Source organism: Staurois parvus, unplaced genomic scaffold, assembly GCF_062004578.1.
Source record: "Staurois parvus isolate SC_StPar_1 unplaced genomic scaffold, SC_StPar_1.0 ptg000472l, whole genome shotgun sequence".
Lineage (NCBI taxonomy): Eukaryota > Metazoa > Chordata > Amphibia > Anura > Ranidae > Staurois > Staurois parvus.
In genome coordinates this window covers 468,282-488,274 of record NW_028318268.1, presented here as the reverse complement: position 1 = coordinate 488,274, position 19,993 = coordinate 468,282, and the positions used below count along the sequence as shown (strand labels likewise).

Below are 19,993 nucleotides of genomic sequence, written 5' to 3'. Positions count from 1 at the left end.
TGGTGATCTGCGTTTTTTCGTATCGTGAAGCTATTAGCCTGCTACTTTCACTTTTAATGTTTTTTATCAGTATATGCTGACTTTGTATGATACGATGTTTGAAGCCGCATATAAATCCTTTTGGAGATTATAATAAATGGTGTGAAACCTTTTTATACATACTTCACCATGGAAGTGCATTTTTTATTTCTTGCTGCTGATGGACTCCTGTGGTGGAGAGCCTCTGTGCTCAGTTGATGACACCAATGGAGGAATTTTATTGGTGTGTTTGACCATTTATAAATTAATGGTCCTTTGTTACTGGTAAGAGACGTCTGTGTCAGGGACTGCGGGTCTCGCCGCGGCGCACAGGTCTGCGCATGCGCAGATTGCCTAGGTGTACCAATGCGCAGGCACTAGGACCTGGGCGTCCGCGGCGGCAATTGCGGCCGCGCATGCGCACGCGGGCACGTGCCTGGCACCAATGACGGTGCAGGGCGCACTATTTAAACTGGCCAGGCGGTGATTAGGTTGCCGCAAGGTCTAGTTCCTGTACCTGTGTTTCTGAAGTGCGTTCCCTGTTGCCGATCCGGCCTGTCCTGATTTGTGTTGATCTTCTCCTGCTCTGACTCCTGGCTCGTCCCTGACTATTCCTCTGCCTGTCATTATTATTATTATTGGACCTCCCGTTGCTGAACCTTGGCTCGTGACCCGGCTACTCTCCGTCTGCTGCTTAGTACCTACCTGCCTCCACCGTTACCGACCCGGCTAGTCTGACCATGCTCATTCCTGACTGTCATCCATCCATCCTGCTCGGGACCTGGACCTGTCAGCCTCTTCACGTCAGGCTCACCCCTGGCACATACCCTCAACGGGACCCCTCTACCACAGTTGGGTGCACTCAGGGGCCGTGACCTGGTTTCAGTCTTGCGCCAAGTCCATCCCCACCATCAGGGGCTCTGGGGAAAAGGCAGACTGAGACTTAGGCTCCGCGTCCTGGGGAATCCCGCTCTGTGAACCACTAGAGATCCTGCCGGGCGATGTCTGACAGTCTGACAGGAGGGTGCACTTGGTGTTGAATCTTATTACATTTAAGGAGTGATTTTTTGCACAGAAGTGGATGGTGCTCCCTCGAGCACATTCATATTTGGACTTATTTGGTTTCATATTCCCTGTGATGCACTATTTCACTAATATATAATATTTGCACTTTATGTTTATGCACTTTGAATTTTGCGTATGCACTTTATGTATATATTTGATTTCTTTATCTTGATATATGCATTTTATTTATGCATGTGAGTATTTATCTAATCAGTTTATTTAGTGCTGCTTCTTTGTTATATTTAACACTTTAAATATAAAGTCACCTTCTTGCTCAAATTGATATTTAAATCTGCTGCATGCATAAACACACCACCGAATCTACTCTCGCATTCATTTTTTGACCTCACAATATAGTTCGGTCAAAATGTGCTTTTGTCCCTTAAATGGACCAAGTAAAACACACTTGTATTAAAAAGGTGCCAGATCGCACCACATATATACAGCTAGTGCACACAGATATGGCAATTTTGTGCATTATCACCTTATGCAAAATAAACGTTACCACACTTCCGCCTTCGAATGAGCTTTGTGATGTCATCCAAGGTCTTGCCCCAACACGTTTCGTCACCACCACGTGACTTCTTTATGGTGATCTGCCCATATCTGTGTACCCTAGCTGTATATATTTGCTGCAATCTGACACCTTTTTAATGTGAATGTGTTTTAATTTTTAGTGTTTCTATTGAAATGTTATGGAGCAGTGGTAAAGAAGCAGATGATAATACAACTGTGAAGATTCATATTGGCAGTACCCAGGAAGTGATCTTGGTCCATTGAAGGGTCAAAAGCGCATTTTGACTAAACTAGGTCAAAATGGAAGGTGAGAGTAGATCCCGTGGTGGCTTTATGCATGCAGCACATTTGAATGTCAATTTGAACACAGAAGGTGGCTTATATTTAAAGGCAAATGACACTTTATTAACATATTTTTGTCATATGTTTTGCCATATGCAGTTTTTTTTGGTTTAGTGATATATTGTTTATGGTTTAAAACATCATAATATTTGAACCTAGCACTCTTTTATAAAATCGATTGCAACTATTTACTTATTGATATGGGAATGGTATTAGGTGCCTAGAAGCTGGTGGTGGTAGTATGTAACCACATCAATTGTATCATTATATTATTTTTGTTGGATAATAGTTGGTGAGGGAACCTTTTGTAGCAGCTTGCAAGCTCTGTATTATATAGATAACATTTGACTATTACAAAATATTTGTGGTAGAAGTTTGTTAGATGTGTTTACATACCATTGTTAACTCCTTCATACCCAGCCCCAGTGCTCCAATACATGGGTCGTTATGCCCAGAGGGGCAGGATGGGCTTTACAATCATTTGACCTTTGTGATTGACTGTCAAAGAGGTACAGAGGTCACATATTTGCTAGCCTGTCTTGCTGGCTCATGATCAAACTGACAGCTCAGCAAAAAAAAAAACCAAGTCATCTATGGCCAGCCTTACTCTGTCAACTTTCGTTCTTTTACAAACAATGGGTGGATAGTATGAAGGTTTTGATCCTGCAATTCAAATACAGTTTAGGAGGATCTGCAGATACTTCTTTTGGGAGTGCTTTATAGACTTGTTGTCTTTGAGACACATCTCTAACTGCACAGAAGGGTTGCATTAAAAAAATAGAGTCATCTTTTGCAAAGTCATTGTGTTCATCCATAGCACCTCCTTTACCACTAATTCTTTTGTAGTCAGGTGCTGTAAAGATACCTGTGGATCAAAGAACTCCTGATTAGTACGTAGGCAGGTGAAGGTTGGCCTCCCTACACATCTGCCAGTGTTTGCAACCACTATGACGGAAGGATGGAGGACAGGAGGAACTCACATTCCTCTCAGGCTGTCCAATTGGACGCTGCTGCCCAGATGAACTCCGTAGCCATCTTTAGTGAGGGCCCGTGCCTATAAAAAACTCTGGCTCACTACAATTGGCGTGCATTTTGCATGTGCTTAGGTTAGGCACAGAAACCCTCTGGATAGGAAGGGCGTAGGGAAAGGTTCTAGAGAGGGAAAGACAGTATAGGGACTGTTCAATAATGCTGCTGTGTGGAACCTTCCCACTTTTAGTGCCTTGTTGCAAGCTGCCTGTTAGCCACCTCCTATGCCAGGTGTTGTTGGTTCTTGAGCATCGCTCCTCCCAAGTACTGCAAGATCATTTGCGAGTGTTTTTGACAGTCGAAGGCTGTGCATAAACTCTGTTACAGTGTGGTTGAAACGTTCTTGACAATATACCGTACATTCTTTAAAAGCGGACCTCCATGTGTCATTTCCTCCCTCTTGGGTGCCTACCACCCGGCTTCTCTCACGCCTACAAGTATGTCTTTCTAGGGATTGTATCCTGCTTTGGTTAAGGCCTACAGTCCTATTGTAGAAACAAGGAATTGCTGGCTACCCTCATGGTTCTGCCTTTACAGACCAATGTACTGTTTGGTAGGGTTTCATAGGCTTGATAGTTTGGCAAACTGTCTTCTTTGAATTGTCACTATGGTCTTACTGACACTCAATCCGTCATCTGATAAGGGTTAGCAGTTGTAGACAGAATTGTCTGATTTTTCAGTATAGCCTGCCACACATGGCTAGATTTAGATTGAATTTTCATAGAAAAATGTTATTCAGAATAATCGCTATTGCCCCCATGGAGTCAGTTTCATTCAAAATCCCTTAAAATTTTTTCCAGACCTGATATTTGAATGGAATCCCAGATGTATTGATTGGTTTCATTACAATATTTATACATTTTTTGAAAATAAAATTCACCATCACAGTTGAAAGTTGTTCCTTCAAGAGACATTTTCAGTCCTGCTCTTTTGAATTTTTTCATCATTACAGTTTAAAAATATCGATTTGAGGGTTCAAACCCCTGTTTTTTTTGTCCAATTTGTGAGATTTTCCTTCAATATTTGTCCAAGGAATTGAGAGGAAATCCCTCCAGAGCAAGGTAATCCCTAGTTGTCACCAGAGCCAGTGCTTCCATTGGAAGATTTCCCCTCTCTTCCTGTTCTGGGGCCAACTCAACACCTGGGATTTTCTTTAACTCGATGATAATGGTAAACAGGACAAATAGAAAGTATGAATCTTCCTAAACAGGGCACAGACAGTAAAAAAAACCTGACAGATGTCCTCATCTATCTCTGTTCTATCCAAAACTAAAAAAAATTATACTTCAAAAAAGTTTTTAATGGAATGGAGAAAGATTAGAACCTGTGTTAGCTTTTTTATAGCTATTTATGTCCCTTTAGAGATTTGACACTGGGATAAGAACTGAGGGGAATATAATTATGACAGATGATCAAAACCTTAATTTTCTATTCAAATAATAAAAAATAGTTTGGCTGGAGTTACACTTTAATGTGGAACTGAACTGTATTTGATCACCACAATCTGAAAACACTATTTGATAATTTTTTTTATGCAAAGCAAACCCACCCATCCGTCTATGTCTCCATGCTTTTTTTTTTTTATTAAGAAATCACTTAAAAAAAATCCCCCCTCCCTTGCATTTCTAGCCATCTCGAGTAAGGGCATATGGTTCATGTAACCTTCACTTGCTAGAATCCATCTGCCCTTAGCTCAGGCATGCAAGCAGGAGGGTGTGCTTAGCCGATAAAGTCCCTCCCCCTCCAGTTGAAAGAAGAAAATGCTATCAAGGCATCTGAGATGTATGACATCATTTTGGTTTCGGCAAGAAACTAGGAAGCAACTGGTTAGCAGTATAAGGATTTAGTCCTCATGCACATGGGACGTTTTGATAACGCTGGTAACGTTAGCTGTGTAAAGTCACATTAAAAACACGAGTTTTTCAGCTTTTTTTTACCGTTTTTGCCGTGTTGAGCTGCGTTTTTTAGCGTTTTTATACCAAAAAAAACCCAATTTTTTGTGGTAAAAAAAATATCCAGAAATGCCAGTTTGCGGCGTTTTACTGTGTTTTGACACATTTTCATCGTTAGAGCATTTTTACAGCTAAAAAATTCCTCTAGAAACCCACTACCGTGTTTCCCCGAAAATAAGACATCCTCCGAAAATAAGACCTACTTACAGGTTTCCTTCTGGGTGAAATATAAGGCATCCCCCCGAAAATAAGGCCCCCCTAGGCTCTGTCTCGTAATGAAAATTAATTTACCGTAAACTGGTTGCTAGGGCCGCCCCGACTGGCGTCTAGCAACCAGTGACGTCACTGCTGTGTGGAGGCAGAGCGGAGGTCGGAGTGAGCGGGAGAGAGATGCGTGTAGAAGAACAGGAGGATCAGAGCGGACGGGACGCGGCGAAGGTGGTGAGTGCTGGTCTGTCTCTGGTGACACCGCCCTCATGATGACTGAAGGTTCTCAGTCAGTGGCAGACCCTGCTCCAGCCCAGGTCCAGGCCCCAGCCAGCCCAGTGACAGTCCCCAGGCAGGCCCCAGGGGGGAAATGTCTGATAAAGGGGTGGGGGGGATGTCTGGTGAAGATGTTCAGTGGCACAGGGGTGGGGGGAGGGGATCACTTAAAATGACACAGGAGGATCAGAGGGGACAATCAAAATGACACAGAAGGATCAGAGGGGACAATCAAAATGACACAGGAGGATCAGAGGGGGCAATCAAAATGACACAGGAGGATCAGAGGGGGCAATCAAAATGACACAGGAGGATCAGAGGGGGCAATCAAAATGACACAGGAGGATCAGAGGGGGCAATCAAAATGACACAGGAGGATCCGAGGGGGCAATCAAAATGACACAGGAGGATCAGAGGGGGCAATCAAAATGACACAGGAGGATCAGAGGGGGCAATCAAAATGACACAGGAGGATCAGAGGGGGCAATCAAAATGACACAGGAGGATCATTTAACAATAAATGTGTACCGTATTCTTCTTCATGGAAAAATAAGACATCCCCTGAAAATAAGACCTAGGGCATCTTTGGGAGCAAAAATTAATATAAGACTGTCTTATTTTCGGGGAAACAGGGTAGTCCTGGGTTTTTTTACAGCAAAAAAACGTCCCAGCCAAAAAACGTTGATTACAGTCTATGTGTGCATGGACATGTAGGATAACATGCTGGGGGGTTTACTGGCTGTAGAAAAAAACGTAAAAAGCCAAAAACAGCCGCTGTAAAAACATCCTGTGTGCATGAGGGCTAAAAATAGTTCATGTTGATTGAGAGAGTTTAGTTCTGCTTTAATTTTAGATTACAAAAACATGCACAGGTTTGCTACCGGTCACCAGCCAGCTGAATCCATACTTAATAATGAACATGGTAACGGCAAATAAATGTTTTAGTTCTCTGTTTTACCCCTGGTTTGCTCCAAGGTCAGCCAATAATGTGTCACAGAACATCACCATTTTCATGAGAAACTTTCTTCAACATCTGCTTAAAATTAGCTGTAATATTAGTTGTAATAGTCATTCAATAAAATAATAGTCTGTATTAATGCAACTATTGGATTTGACTTCAGCCAATTTTTTTAGCGTGATTCAGCTTCTTTTTTTCTTCTTTTTGAATCTCTTCCATGTTACAATCACATTCTTCAAACTTTTGCTGATTCCTTTTTTCCACTTGACCTTTACCTCTGAGCTGCACGTCTCTTGTATTGTAAGTGGCAAACAATGGTGTGATCAGTGAGATGTGAATGTAAACCCACATAGTTCACTTTTCATAAGCCTGATGAGAGTGGACCATTAGCAGTCTCATCCGTGTCATGACTTTTATAAAGTATTGTTGAAGGGAGTACAGTCAATGCACTGCCAGTGATTTCTGACTCATAAACGCTGGGCCAAGAGAATTTAGAGTGAGTAAATGTAGGCTCATCACTGGCTGTCTTTTATATATTTGCCTATGGACAGTACATTATGTATTGTATTACTTCCTGAATAAAACTCTGTGAAAAGTAAAAGCTGCCCTGGGTCTCTTGTGAATGATGATGCCCTTCTGTATAAGCTCCAACCAGGGGTAGACTGACAACTCATGGGGCCCCCGGGCAATAGGGGATCATGGGGCCCCTGTGTCCTTGACCAAACTCACAAAAGCCTATGAAAAAGGTACCAGGGGCATCTGATGGGGCCCCCTACTGACCCCGGGCCCTCGAGCAGTGCCCGAGTTTCCAAATAGTCAGTTTGTCCCTGGCTCCAACACTTTTGCCCCAACCATACACAGCTGCTGTTAGAACTCACAGGGCCCCGTACAGTCTACCTGATGGGCCCCCCACCTCCACAAATATCAAATTATGATTTTGCTAAAATGCTAAAATACCACAGCTGTGATCCTATACTTGCAGCCATAGCAAAAATGTATTTATTTTATTGAGAAATCACTTTGAAAAACAGGCTCCACCCAGCATTTCTGGCCATCTTGAGTACAGAGCTACTGTTAGAAATCACAAGGCCTCATACAGTCTACCTGACAGGCCCCCCTTTCAAAAATATTAAATTAAATTGTGCTAAAATGCCATGGCTCTGATGCTATGCTTCACAGCCATTGTGGAAATGTTAAACAAGACCCATTCAAGTAACTAGCACTGTTTTTGCAAGCACCCTGCAACTGCAGTTAAAGCAGACAGGGAGAAGGCACTTCCTGTCAAATGCTCTCTGAAGTGCGATCCAAATGCTGTCTGCTCTGGGAGCAAAGCACATGTGAATGATTCCTTTATTTTTATTAATTATTTTTTAGAATATTAACTTTTCTGTACTTTTTGTTAGATTCTTTTTTTTCATTTTTAACTTCCTAGTTGGGGGGGGGGCTTTGGTGAAATATCAGGGGTCTCTACATTGGAGACAGAGAAAGAAACTGAGGAGATTAATCAGTCTCTTTCTCTGCAGCCTCAGTTACACTGGAGATGAATGAATAGGAAGCACTCTGAGGCTTCCTATTCATCCACAAACTAAAGCATAGCAAACACAGTTTACTAAGCTTCAGTCATGAATGGACACAGAAGTGATTAATACTAATCACTCAGTGTGTTCATTCAGGAGAGGAAGGGCCCGGTAACTATGACATTTTTATCAGCCCCTTTCACCGCTCTCCATTCTGAAACGTTACCCTGTGTGCCCCACAGCTGCTGCCAGTTGGAGAAGAGAGCGGGGAAGCCAGAAGAAGCACTGCAGGGGGGGCGCTAACAGCAGATGGAAGGGGTTGCAGATGATAGAACTGATCCTCCTGCAGTGCAGCCCAAGGCAGAAAGAGGAGTAGAAGCTGGAAGCACTGCAGGGAGATCCACAAGAGTCACAAGTGTCAGCAACAAGGCAGTACAGCCGACCCTCCTGCTTGGCAGGTGCCCAGGTCTCTCCTTTTGAACTGATGGGGCCTGGGCCCAGTACAGAAGGGCCAGCTGTACTGCCTGATCAGTGACTCGGCAACCATATTATGTTTTTATTTTAGCAAAATGAAAATCAGAATAGTCAGAAGGAAGAGTTCATGTCTACATGTTATCTGAGCTACAGAGAGACTTGTGATTTCTGTTAGCATCCATAACAACCTTACGTCTTTCAGTTCTGCTGCTGGGTTTATCCACAATTGCTTTTCTAATCTTTAAAAAAATGTTGGTTTTGCACTGGCATCTTAGTGCTCTTTTGGTTTTAGAACAGGTGAAGTGATTTTCAGCACTGATCCTGATTCAGGATGGAGGCTTGGTGATGACAAGCTAAGTATAGATTTGAAAGGGTTAGTTAAGTATTGGGGGTATAAATAGGTTTAGGTGGGTTGTGTTAGGTTAAAATGGAATTCAAACCTAACACTACATATTCTTTAAAACGTTCTGGCTCTCCAGTGTCAGTGTGAGGTGGCTCCCTTTGGAGAGGAGGGAATGCCGACAACAGCTGGGTTATAGGAGTCTATGGGTGATGTCATAGCTCCTGAAAACCCAAGCTGTGGTCAAGCCTTCCATGACACTGGGGAGCTGGAGCTGCAGGATCATGCGACTGGACGGACTTAAAAAAGGTAGGTAGCTCTTATTTACACAGGATAGGCAGGACAGGTAGGAGGGAGGAGGAGGGAATGCCGACAATAACTGGGTTATAGGAGTCTATGGGTGATGTCATAGCTGCTGAAAATCCAAGCCGTGGTCAAGCATTCCATGACACTGGGGAGCTGCAGGATCATGCGACTGGATGGACTAAAAAAAGATAGGTAGCTCTTATTTACACAGGATAGGCAGGACAGGTAGGAAGGAGGAGGAGGGAATGCCGACAATAGCTGGGTTATAGGAGTCTATGGGTGATGTCATAGCTGCTGAAAATCCAAGCTGTGGTCAAGCCTTCCATGACACTGGGGAGCTGCAGGATCATGCGACTGGATGGACTAAAAAAAGGTAGGTAGCTCTTATTTACACAGGATAGGCAGGGCAGGTAGGAGGGAGGAGGAGGGAATGCCAGCAATAGCTGGGTTATAGGAGTCTATGGGTGATGTCATAGCTGCTGAAAATCCAAGCCGTGGTCAAGCATTCCATGACACTGGGAAGCTGCAGGATCATGCGACTGGATGGACTAAAAAAGGTAGGTAGATCTTATTTACACAGGATAGGCAGGACAGGTAGGAGGGTGGAGGAGGGAACATTTTAATAATAGCTAGTGTTGGGTTTGAATTCCACATTAAATGCTAAGGTTATGTCTTCAAGGCTTGGATGTGTTTGGCAGTAGTTGGGGAAGCAGTGGTCTCTTTGCAGAGGTCTGACATGCCCTCCTGCTGGTTCTAAGCCAGAGCTCTCCAATCAATGGATAGAATGGGCTTTGATGATCGCAGAGGTATGAGTCTGACTCAGTAAGGGACTTTTCAGACCTCTGCAAGGAGACCACTGTTTCTCTGCAGAGAGCAAGGTTCCCACTCTGTACCTGCAAACAGGGGACTTTTATACTCAGGCTGACTCTGTTTTTTAAAGAATGCAAACTTTTAAATGTCACACATTTTTTGTTTTGATGCCACTGGGATGCATTTAAAAGATTTTAACTGAAAGTTCTATTGGGGTTTAAGGGGTAAGTGATTTTGTCTTACATTTCACCTGAGAGAAGAATGAGGCATAAAGAATAGGGTTAAGGTTGGGGTTTGGAGATGTGGGCAACACATGGTATGGAAAGCCCCCTACCAAGAACTACCAGACACTGTGTTCTCTTCACCGAAGGGGTAATGCTGCCCCTTCTTATCATGCTTCCCTAAGCCATGTCCCACACATATCTTCAGCCACTGCAATCCACAAAATATCATCAAGTTAGTTAAAAAAAAGCACATGGGTTTCCAGGGTGCTTTTTGCAAATTAAATAAGTACTTCAAACTGAAGAGATAATATTGTTTGCAAGCAGATTTGAAAGCGGAACTGAAACGCTCTCAATCAACATTACTCATCAACTTATACTGCTAGCATTAGTAAATAGGAAGGTATATTATATTCAGTTCTAATTTTTTTTTTTTTTACATTTCTTCAGTTGCTTCCTAGTTTCTTGCATAGACCAAAATTATGTCATACACCCCAGGAGTCTTCATCAGCATTTTTTTTAGTATGCATCTGGAGGAACAGAGGAGCGGCTTTCACAGCTAAGTATGCCCTCCTGCATGTGTGCCTGAGCCAAAGGCAGATGGATTCCAGGAATTAAATGCTGCACAAATTATCTGCCCTTACTCAAGATGACCATGGCTATAAATGCTAGGGGGGTGTTTTTCAAAGTGATTTCATAACAGAATAAAGCCTGGAGACATGGATAGGTGGGTGAGTTTGCTTTGAACATTAAAAATGAATGAAATTGCATTTTCGGTTTGGTGCTCAGATCCAGTTATCATGGAACTAAACCCTTCGGTTTAACCGTTTCCCTTAAACAGTTAAGTTCAAGACATGCCATGAACTCTCATAGTTGCTTGTACTCTAAATCAAACTGTTAAATCATCAAATGGCTCGTGTCAAAACTGATCACATGTGCAGCAACATGGCAACTGCAGATCAAACAGAGGCTAAGATGGCAGCTTCCTTGGCTGTAAAGGAAAGGATGGTTTAGTTTCATTTTAAGTTTCAAGTTTTTTATGAGACAATGGTAGGCATGGCCTTTTTTAAACTGGACATGTCTTCAAAGATAATCTGTTACTAAAAATCAAAGCAGACAACAAAAAATGTGCAATAAAACACTTCAAAAATAGGTAATTAAACTTAAATTCCCAAGACATCTCAGGGTGGCAGCATTCCAGATAAAATAAATTGGGCTTCAACTGCTGAAGCATAAGTACTCGTAGCTTTCCATAAGTTTTTGTACATCCTCTGCTCTCTTTGCTGCTCTGAAACCTCTCGTATTTTGGTTTGGGAGATTGGTAGCTGGACACAAATTTAGCCAACCCTTTCGCCATCAGACAGAAAGAACTGGTCATTTGAATGCTGTTAATTTTGTGCTTTAACACATTAGAACAGCTAAATAAATCTAAAAAAAAATGCCAATGGGGCATAGCGGTGAATAAAACTGTCATTCTATCCAATACCAATGTTTCTGTTTTTGACTATGTCTAATATCTCATGGGGACTTTACTGGTGAGGTCTCTATGACTGTGCTTCTGGATCTAAACACCTGCGATGACCATTAATAGAGAGTCTTGCTCTCCTTGTTATAATTTTATATATTTTCTATCATGGTGCCTAGAACAGGAGATGCTGTAACACACAATGGTAGGTGAAAACACCCAAAACTCCCAGGTGCTCAGGAACAGAGTTCATAGTTACGGCAGGCATATCTCTTTGTTAGAATATAAAAAATATACAGTATAAGAAGCCAGGGGCTGACTTAACCAACCAAATAAAATATCACTTTTTGGTGGACTGACCTTTAAAAGAAAACTTAAATTGAGAGAAATATATGGGCAGCCAATGCTGACCTTTTTCTGGAAAACATGTCTGCCTGGATACCTTTGTATTCTTTTATTAAATAAGAGACATCTCCTCCCTCATAAATCAAAGTATTACCAAGCAGCTGACTGGTAAAATGTACTATTGAGGTCTGCAGATCTTCTCTACTATATTTGTATTTCTCTACTAGAACTGCCATTCATGTATGTAGCATACTTCAAGAACGGACAGGTGATGTGTGTAATCCAAGAATATGTATCAGGCAACACTATCAGTATAGCACCTTAGATAAGTCTTTCAACCAGGGTGCCTTCTGGGTTCCTTAGGGGTACTTTGGCAAAATGCCGAAAACTTGGCACAAATTGCCCAAAAATTGTCAACAAGTCAGTGGGTGGATAAAACTTACCATTTAGTTACACAATGCCACATGTTTTTATTGTGCAACCTTGGGCACCCTGTGGGCCAGCTGCCACCATCCTTACAACTAGTGACATCATCGGTTGATAAGTAGGAATTCTGGCACCTACACAACATCCTTGTTTGTTCATCCACTGCAACTCTCCTTTTGCACTGGGGTCACATTAGCTGAATGATGGAGAGAAACTGATGGAGAAGAGAAATGGTGGAATACTAGTCAGTACCAGCTTGCAAAGGTGTATTTGCGTGGTAAAAAGAAATCACCTCGAATGTTGGGTGACCTACGTGTGGATGTTGTTGCGATATGTAAAACTATTTGTTCAGTTTTTTTTACATTTTTGAATAGGGTGCCTCAATAAAGTGCAAAATTTTTCAGTAAGGTGCCAAGACTGAAAAAAGGATGAAAAACACTGCCTTAGATAGCTAAATCTCTGAACTTTAAGATGACTATGGGCTAAAAGTTATGACAAGTAATGCAGGCCCAAAGCAAAAAAATCTAAATAGAAAAAATAATCGAAAGGCAGACATGACTGGGTGAAAAGGGGGAGCAAGAATTAAAGGGGTTAATCTGGCAGAGCTCTGTAAATTCAGAAGCCTTACCTGATTGGAGGTTAGGATATAGCTCGGAGGGGTCTCAGAGATTTTTAGGAATGCAGCCTCCCTGTGTTTCCTCCGGTTCTTTTGTTGCGTGGTTGTCATTGCACCCGGGTGATTGTTGGTCATTGGAGGCTAATTGACTGGTTTAGGGCCCATCATTGGTATGATGTGCTTGTGTGCATTCCTGTTAACTATGGTTTAACTCTGAATATGTAAATGGAGGTCACTGTGGAGAGTGAGGTTTGTCTCCAAGCCGGTGTGTTGCTGCTGGGGGCCTCGTCAGGGGCATATTTACCACAAGGCAAACAAGGCATTTGCCTAGGGCTGCATTTTTTAGGGGGGCAGCACTGCCCCATATGCGGCATGGGGACCAGGTGGGATCCGAGAGAGGCTGCTTGATGGTGTATGCAGAGCCTAACTGTAGTTCCCGGGGATATCCAGAGCTGTGAATGTTCTCTCTGTCTCCGGGGGAGGGGGGGGTTGTGTGTTAGTGCAAGGGCCACGAGGGGGGCCTTTGGAGGTCTGCTGTTGGTGTGTGTCAGGCTCTCTCTCTGCCTGGGAGGGTGCGTCTGATTTTTGTGTTGCCTAGGGCAGCACAAAACCTGAATACACCACTGGGCCTAGTATAAGTGAAGGTTTTCTGCAGTAATATAATAGGATATGTTCTGGTGCTTTCAATGTTCAGCAAGCTCTGTTATGTTTCTGTTTTAAAGAACATTGGTATTTAATTTTAACTTGTTAATAAAAGGCTGATATGGCCATTTTGACTCCAAACCTTGGTGTGGTCTCCTTTATTTATGTGGGGGTCGGAGTTTTGGGGGTATGGCTTAGCAGGTATTGTAAATTTGGGGACATCTATTCTACACTAGTCGTGTTATTTTTATGGAACAAAAGATATTATGGCCCCCTGACTAATTTTCTGAGTTTATTGCTAAACGTAACAGGCAGTTATTGATCCATACAGCTTTGTAAAGCTTAGCTCCCTAACCACTTTCAGTGAATGACAAAAATGGAGGTGTATCATGAACAGAAGTGAAGTTTAAGGTTTCAAGTAGGGGTCCTCAAACTACGGCCCACAGGCTGGATCTGGCTTGCAGAAGTTATTTACCCGGTCTGTTGGGCCAGCTGAAATAAAAATAGCAAGGCTGTGAGGACCCAGTGAGCAGCAGCCTGTTGAAGAATCACCCCGTGACTTCAGACTGATTTCTCTGTAGCCAGAAGAGCAACAGGAGAGGAGGAGAGCGCACCAGGTACAGTGCGTTACAGAGTACAGTGCATTTTGGTGTCCAGTGCATTACAGTGTACAGTGCATTGTGGTGTCCAGTGAGTTACAGTGTACAGTGCATTGTGGTGTCCAGTGAGTTACAGTGTACAGTGCATTGTGGTGTCCAGTGAGTTACAGTGTACAGTGCATTGCGGTGTCCAGTGCGTTACAATGTACAGTGCATTGCGGTGTCAAGTGCGTTACAATGTACAGTGCATTGCGGTGTCAAGTGCGTTACCGTGTACAGTGCATTGCAGAGTCCAGTGCGTTACAATGTACAGTGCATTGCGGTGTCAAGTGCGTTACAGTGTACAGTGCATTGCAGTGTCCAGTGCTTTACAGTGTACAGTGCATTGCGGTGTCCAGTGCTTTACAGTGTACAATGCATGGCAGTGTCAAGTGCCTTACAGAGTACAGTGCATTGCAGTGTCCAGTGCCTTACAGAGTACAGTGCATTGCAGTGTCCAGTGCCTTACAGAGTACAGTGCATTGCGGAGTCCAGTGTGTTACAGTGTATAGTACATTTTAAATACTGTATTGTTTTTTCCTGTTCTTTTGCACTACAAATAAGATATGTGTGGTGCACATAGGAATGTGTTCATATTTTTTTTAAACTATAGTCCGGCCCCCCAACAGTGTGAAGGTCAGAGAACTGGCTCCCTGTTTAAAAAAGTTTGAGGACCCCTGGTTTAAAGCATGAAAAGAGAATGGTTTGGTTTTAGCAGGAGGAACCTTGAAACAGAAAGTGGGATATGACTGAATGAATTCTAGCTTGTTTTTACTGAAAAATGTTATGGTGAAGACCAGGAAGAGGAATTGACTTGATATAATTTATAGCTAGAAATTGAGCCAGCAATGGGAGTGATTTACGCAGGGCTGGACTGGGGCTAACAATTAGTCTTGGCATATAGAACACACCAGTCCACATTTCTTTACATGACCAACATTTTACATTTTACTCAGAATAATGAAGTCAGAGAAAGCTAACTATTCAATGGCAGCTTACAGAGTTTGTTCCACTGTCAGTACTGCTGACTCAGTTGGAGTCAAGTGTAGTTTTGAGAAGCTGCAGCATAAGGCTATTTTATTTTATTTTTAATGGTGAGATAATGAGAGTATGAGGATGTTCGGATACAACACAGATAAAACAGAATGTATGGCAAAAATGTGATTGTACTGTGTAGTGCTACCCCCGGAGGCTTGGGTTATTTAGCTCCTCCTGCCCTACTCCATTGATGACCCACCTTCTACCTGGACCCGAGTGACACTAACAGACCTGGTAATTTTAGAATAAACTTTATTAAATAGAAAATACCTTCAAAAGGAAGTTGGGTAAATATACATCAAACAGCTGTACCATATGTGGAAGAGTGGCCTAGCCAATAATCTCAATTCCTGTCTGAGTCACCGGCCAGTGAGTACAGTATAGAACTATAGTCCTGCCAGCATTGGGGCCCTTTTCTCTATTCTCCACCGGGGAAATTCACAATTCTCAGAATAGAGAAATACACTCCGTGCCTGGCAGAACTCCTAAGCATCTAGAAGGCAGTAAAACAAATCAAATAATTGTGACCTTTAGGGCCATCACCTTTTTATCAGTGGAGTCTTTTCAATTCAGTCCAGTCCTGGATGACTGCTCCCACTTTCAGGGTAGGTTATCAATAGGAACAAAGTTGCAGCTCTAAAGTGAAGTCTGACAAAAGTTATCCCATCAGCCTGCACCTCGGTCTCACATAGCAGCATGACACATCTCACATGGCAACAGCAGGATACTTGAACGGCAGTACACTGGATCAGCAGAGTATTGGTACAGCAGTTCTGGACAGTGCACAGAAGACAGCAACATACAATAGCTTAGAAATAGCAGCTTGTAGGCAGGTTGCCTACTGTATGTCTAGTTAGCTACTTGGCTGCCCAAGGTCAGTGGGAAAGGGGTTAATGTTTTGTGCCTCCTTCCCTGATCATGTTTGTGGGTTTTTCTGGGGTCCAAACTCCATTTCTAAAAGCACTCTTCCTATACAGGTATGCTGGGGAAGCTACAACTAGAGATAGTTAGGGAAAGGACATTTATTTATGTTGTGCATGTTTTGCTGAATTCTCAGTAAACGTTGTTTCATCCGTCGTGAGCCTGCTCTTGAGTTATTAAAGGAGTGCATGTTGGGTCTTGCCACATTCCTAAAGAACCTGGGTGTGCTAAAGCACTCTGGAGTATGTGTAGCACACTACAAATGGTTAACTTGCGAGGCTAAGAAGAGGAGGTCATCACCATGGGTAACCAAAAGGAAGAACCGCTACAGCAACCAGTTGTTTGACGTGGTTCCTGGATAGGTGACAGGTCCTCCAGTAGTTAGGGGGCTAGTGCTCTGACTCCCTCCCTACCTGTCCATCTCCTAGAGTAACTGGGAGCAGACTAGCGTTACTGAAATCTAAGGCCTGATAACGAAGGCATGGGAAGCAAAGAGGTAACTCAGGACACGTATGAAACCCATGCTATGTGTCTGGCAGGGTTTCATTCTGTTACTGGGAGTGAGGTAACGGAGGTACACTGGACTGGTGGAGTAGGCAATGGCTCTGCATGTCCCTCTGAATGCAACACATACATCAGTACCAGTGTGTAGGTACTTGGGACAAAGAATCTTATGGAGGAACACCAGTGGCTTATCTCTGAGACAGGGGTTGCCTTAATGTTTGGTTCTTCACATGAACGCAGCCTCCGCCTAGTCCTGGGCATTGATGAGCACGCCTTCAGGTGAGGTGTTACCCCACATGCATGTGCACAACCAGACCCCGCCCACAATCTTGCGACCTTGGGGCACTACTCACCCTAGATGCAGCACAGCAGTCAAATGTTTTCAGCAGCAAAGACTTTGTGCAGCTCAATTCAGCAGCCCTGACCCTTTAGTGTGGCACCTACATGCTCCTAAGGCAGACATCAGCCCTGACAGAAGCACCTCTGTCTGTAGCCAAGTACAGCAAAGTCTCAGGCTCCAGGGAGGGAGCAATTAGCTTTGCAACTGGAAAAGGAATGTTCTGCTTGGTGGCTTAAAGGGACTTCTAGCAGACTCCAAAACTATAATGTGTGGTCACACATGTTGCAATCTGTATACAATTTCATTTAGGTCTAACAGTAACTACAGTGCAAGAGCCTATATAAGTAGGCCCTCACATAACTGGTGAATCTGAAGGGATTGTATAGTCAGATTGTAACCTATATGGAAAGATTTAGGGTTCCAGGGATTTCTGCATACTGTATTCTGCTATAGGCCCAATACTGTATATAGTATGTAAAGATTGGTGGTCCGGACAAAGAGGTGCACCTGCGTTAGCAGTCTATGGTGGATTAATACAGGGGGCAATCACTATGCAACAAAGATGTAAGGAACCCTGGTCCTGTGGTTGCAGGTTGGGTCCACCAGGGGCTACTCCGCACAACCATTCATAATAAACCAGGGTCACAAGTTTCCAGGCATATGATCCAGACATGGGACCTGGCATCACTGCTAGGTTGGCCAACTTTTCTTCTCCCAACAACAACCAGTCCCCTAATGGAGCCAATTCTTACACTTACGTATTGCTTCTCCAGGTATAGGCCACCATTCATACCACAGAAAGAACTAGACTCAGTCTGCTTCTGCATAGAACTTGTTTTATACTTATTCAACTATGCATCATAACAACTGAGTTAAGTACAGTTTTCAACAATCCACTACACATGGTTTACTGTTCTTAGTACCAATGAAGTTCAGACCTTTTTGCCTCCTTTTATGGTGTCTCTGCAGAACACTAACTAACCTCTTTGCCTTTTACTATTCCACACCACCATTCCTTTCTACTTATACCAAAACTGGGAGGATGGTAGAGACCCCTAGATGGCAAAAGCTAGTTTACACTTCTGGCTCACGCTAGGCAGTAATGGGGGAGAAGAAGAAGACAGGACAAATAGGGGCTTTTGCTGAGAATAAGTGTTTTTGAATACCATTAAAGATTTACAATCTATTAAAATGCCTCCAGAAATGTAAATCAAATTTTGACATAGTTCTTTTAAGACTCCTATCCCTCTAAAAACCTGTGTAGGAGAGTTTTAGTAGATGAGTAGGCCAGGGGCCTCAATTCCATCCCTATCTTTACACTACACCAGTTTTGGTATTTAAGGTTTTTTTTTTACCCTCACGGATAAAATATTAATTTAAGTGCAGAATTTGTTAAAGAAGGTATTTGCAAATGTAATGGGTAGATTATGGATACAAATATTTAATATTTTATTTTAATAGCATTTTATAGAAGGTTAAACAGTGTAATTTTGTATTTAAATAATTTAAAATGTGAAGAAATTTCAATACATGCTTTTTTAGGGAACCTTCAAATATTTAATAGCTTCTGGTTGCCATTAAAGTGAATATTTATCACACATGTCAGACTGTCATGCCTGTATTTTGATGGAGGGGGAAGGTGATGACTCTTCTAGGACATTCAGCTGTATATGTAATTTGAGCTTGAGCTACTAAGCTCTGTTAACAACAGGATTTCCTAGGAAAAGCAATTAAAATTATCAGGATAAACATGTGGAAGAGAGCCAAGAGTTCCACCTGCTTGCTGAAAAAAAATATGATTTTTTTCCTATTTTGTATTTGATTGACAAACAAAAACGAAAAAATATAGTTGAAATCTGTTTTTTTTATTCCTTAACCTAAGAAAATATGTACAATACCTAAGTGGCTAGTGTTTCTGCCTAGCAGCACTAGGGTCGTTGGTTCAAATCCCAACCATTCTTCTACCTGCATGGAGGTTGCATGTTTTCTCTGTGCCTGCATAGGTTTCCTCCCACACTCCAATGGCATTGGCTAGGTATGTTATATGCAGAGTTACACTGATCCAATCTGGACCAATGTAATTTGTATAAAGTATCCATACCTGGAATTCCTCTTTAATGACACTCCAAACCAAAAGACTGAGGATTTTTTTTCTTGTGGTGAAGAAAAAGTACAGCAGGGGACAACTCTTTATTTTTATTGTACCCTTAATAACAAAAGTTGGTGTTTAATGTTCATTCATATGACTGCATAATCAGGGGCGGACTGACCATTTGGAAACTCGGGCACTGCCCGAGGGCCCGGGGTCAGTAGGGGGCCCCATGAGATGCCCCTGGTACCTTTTTCATAGGCTTTTTTGAGTTTGGGCAAGGACACAGGGGCCCCATGATCCCCTATTGCCCGGGGGCCCCATGAGTTGTCAGTCTGCCCCTGCGCATAATAAAACAGTGGCTATGAAGCTACTGTGTACTAATTTGTGTGCATAGCACATTGACAAACAATAGACATTGCCTAATATTGTGCCCATTTATTGGCAATTTCAATCCTGAGTGGAATTGCCCTTTATCTACCTTCTATATAAAATCCAACTAACTTGCTAATGCTACATTCAATTCTATTTCTCCATTTTCTCATCTTTTCCTATGTTTTCCCTTTCCTAGACCTGGTCCACGATGGTCACTCAGACAGACAACCTGAGTCACATGTTACGGAATCATTCAGACACTTTGCATTCCGGACCCTTGAAGAAGCTTTCTGACCTCATTCGGGAAAAACAGCAGCTGAAAAAGTCATATGGAGAACAGTGGCAACTTCTCAACCAGGATTATGTGAAGGTGATGAATTTCATCTGCTTGGAAAGTTGATTCATTGTAGTCATTATTATTGTTTTATGGCAGACTTGACTTTCCACTGAATGATTAGGAGTGTGGTACCAGGAGTATTATTCTGGCACCATATCAGTTCCCATCTAGAAAATAACAAACTGCATTCCATTCTCTGTCTTAAAGCTGAACTCAAGGCACCTAT

General features: G+C 42.6%; 1 protein-coding gene across 1 annotated transcript in view; it reads left to right on the top strand.

Annotated features, from left to right (window-relative positions):
• The window catches only part of FES (FES proto-oncogene, tyrosine kinase), a 248,334-nt gene that overhangs the window by 75,989 nt on the left and 152,352 nt on the right, over positions 1 to 19,993 (top strand). Inside the window, exon 3 of the mRNA XM_089689378.1 lies at positions 19,627 to 19,800. Coding sequence (XP_089545504.1) covers positions 19,627 to 19,800 — 174 coding nt within the window. The remainder of the gene's footprint in view (positions 1 to 19,626; positions 19,801 to 19,993) is intronic.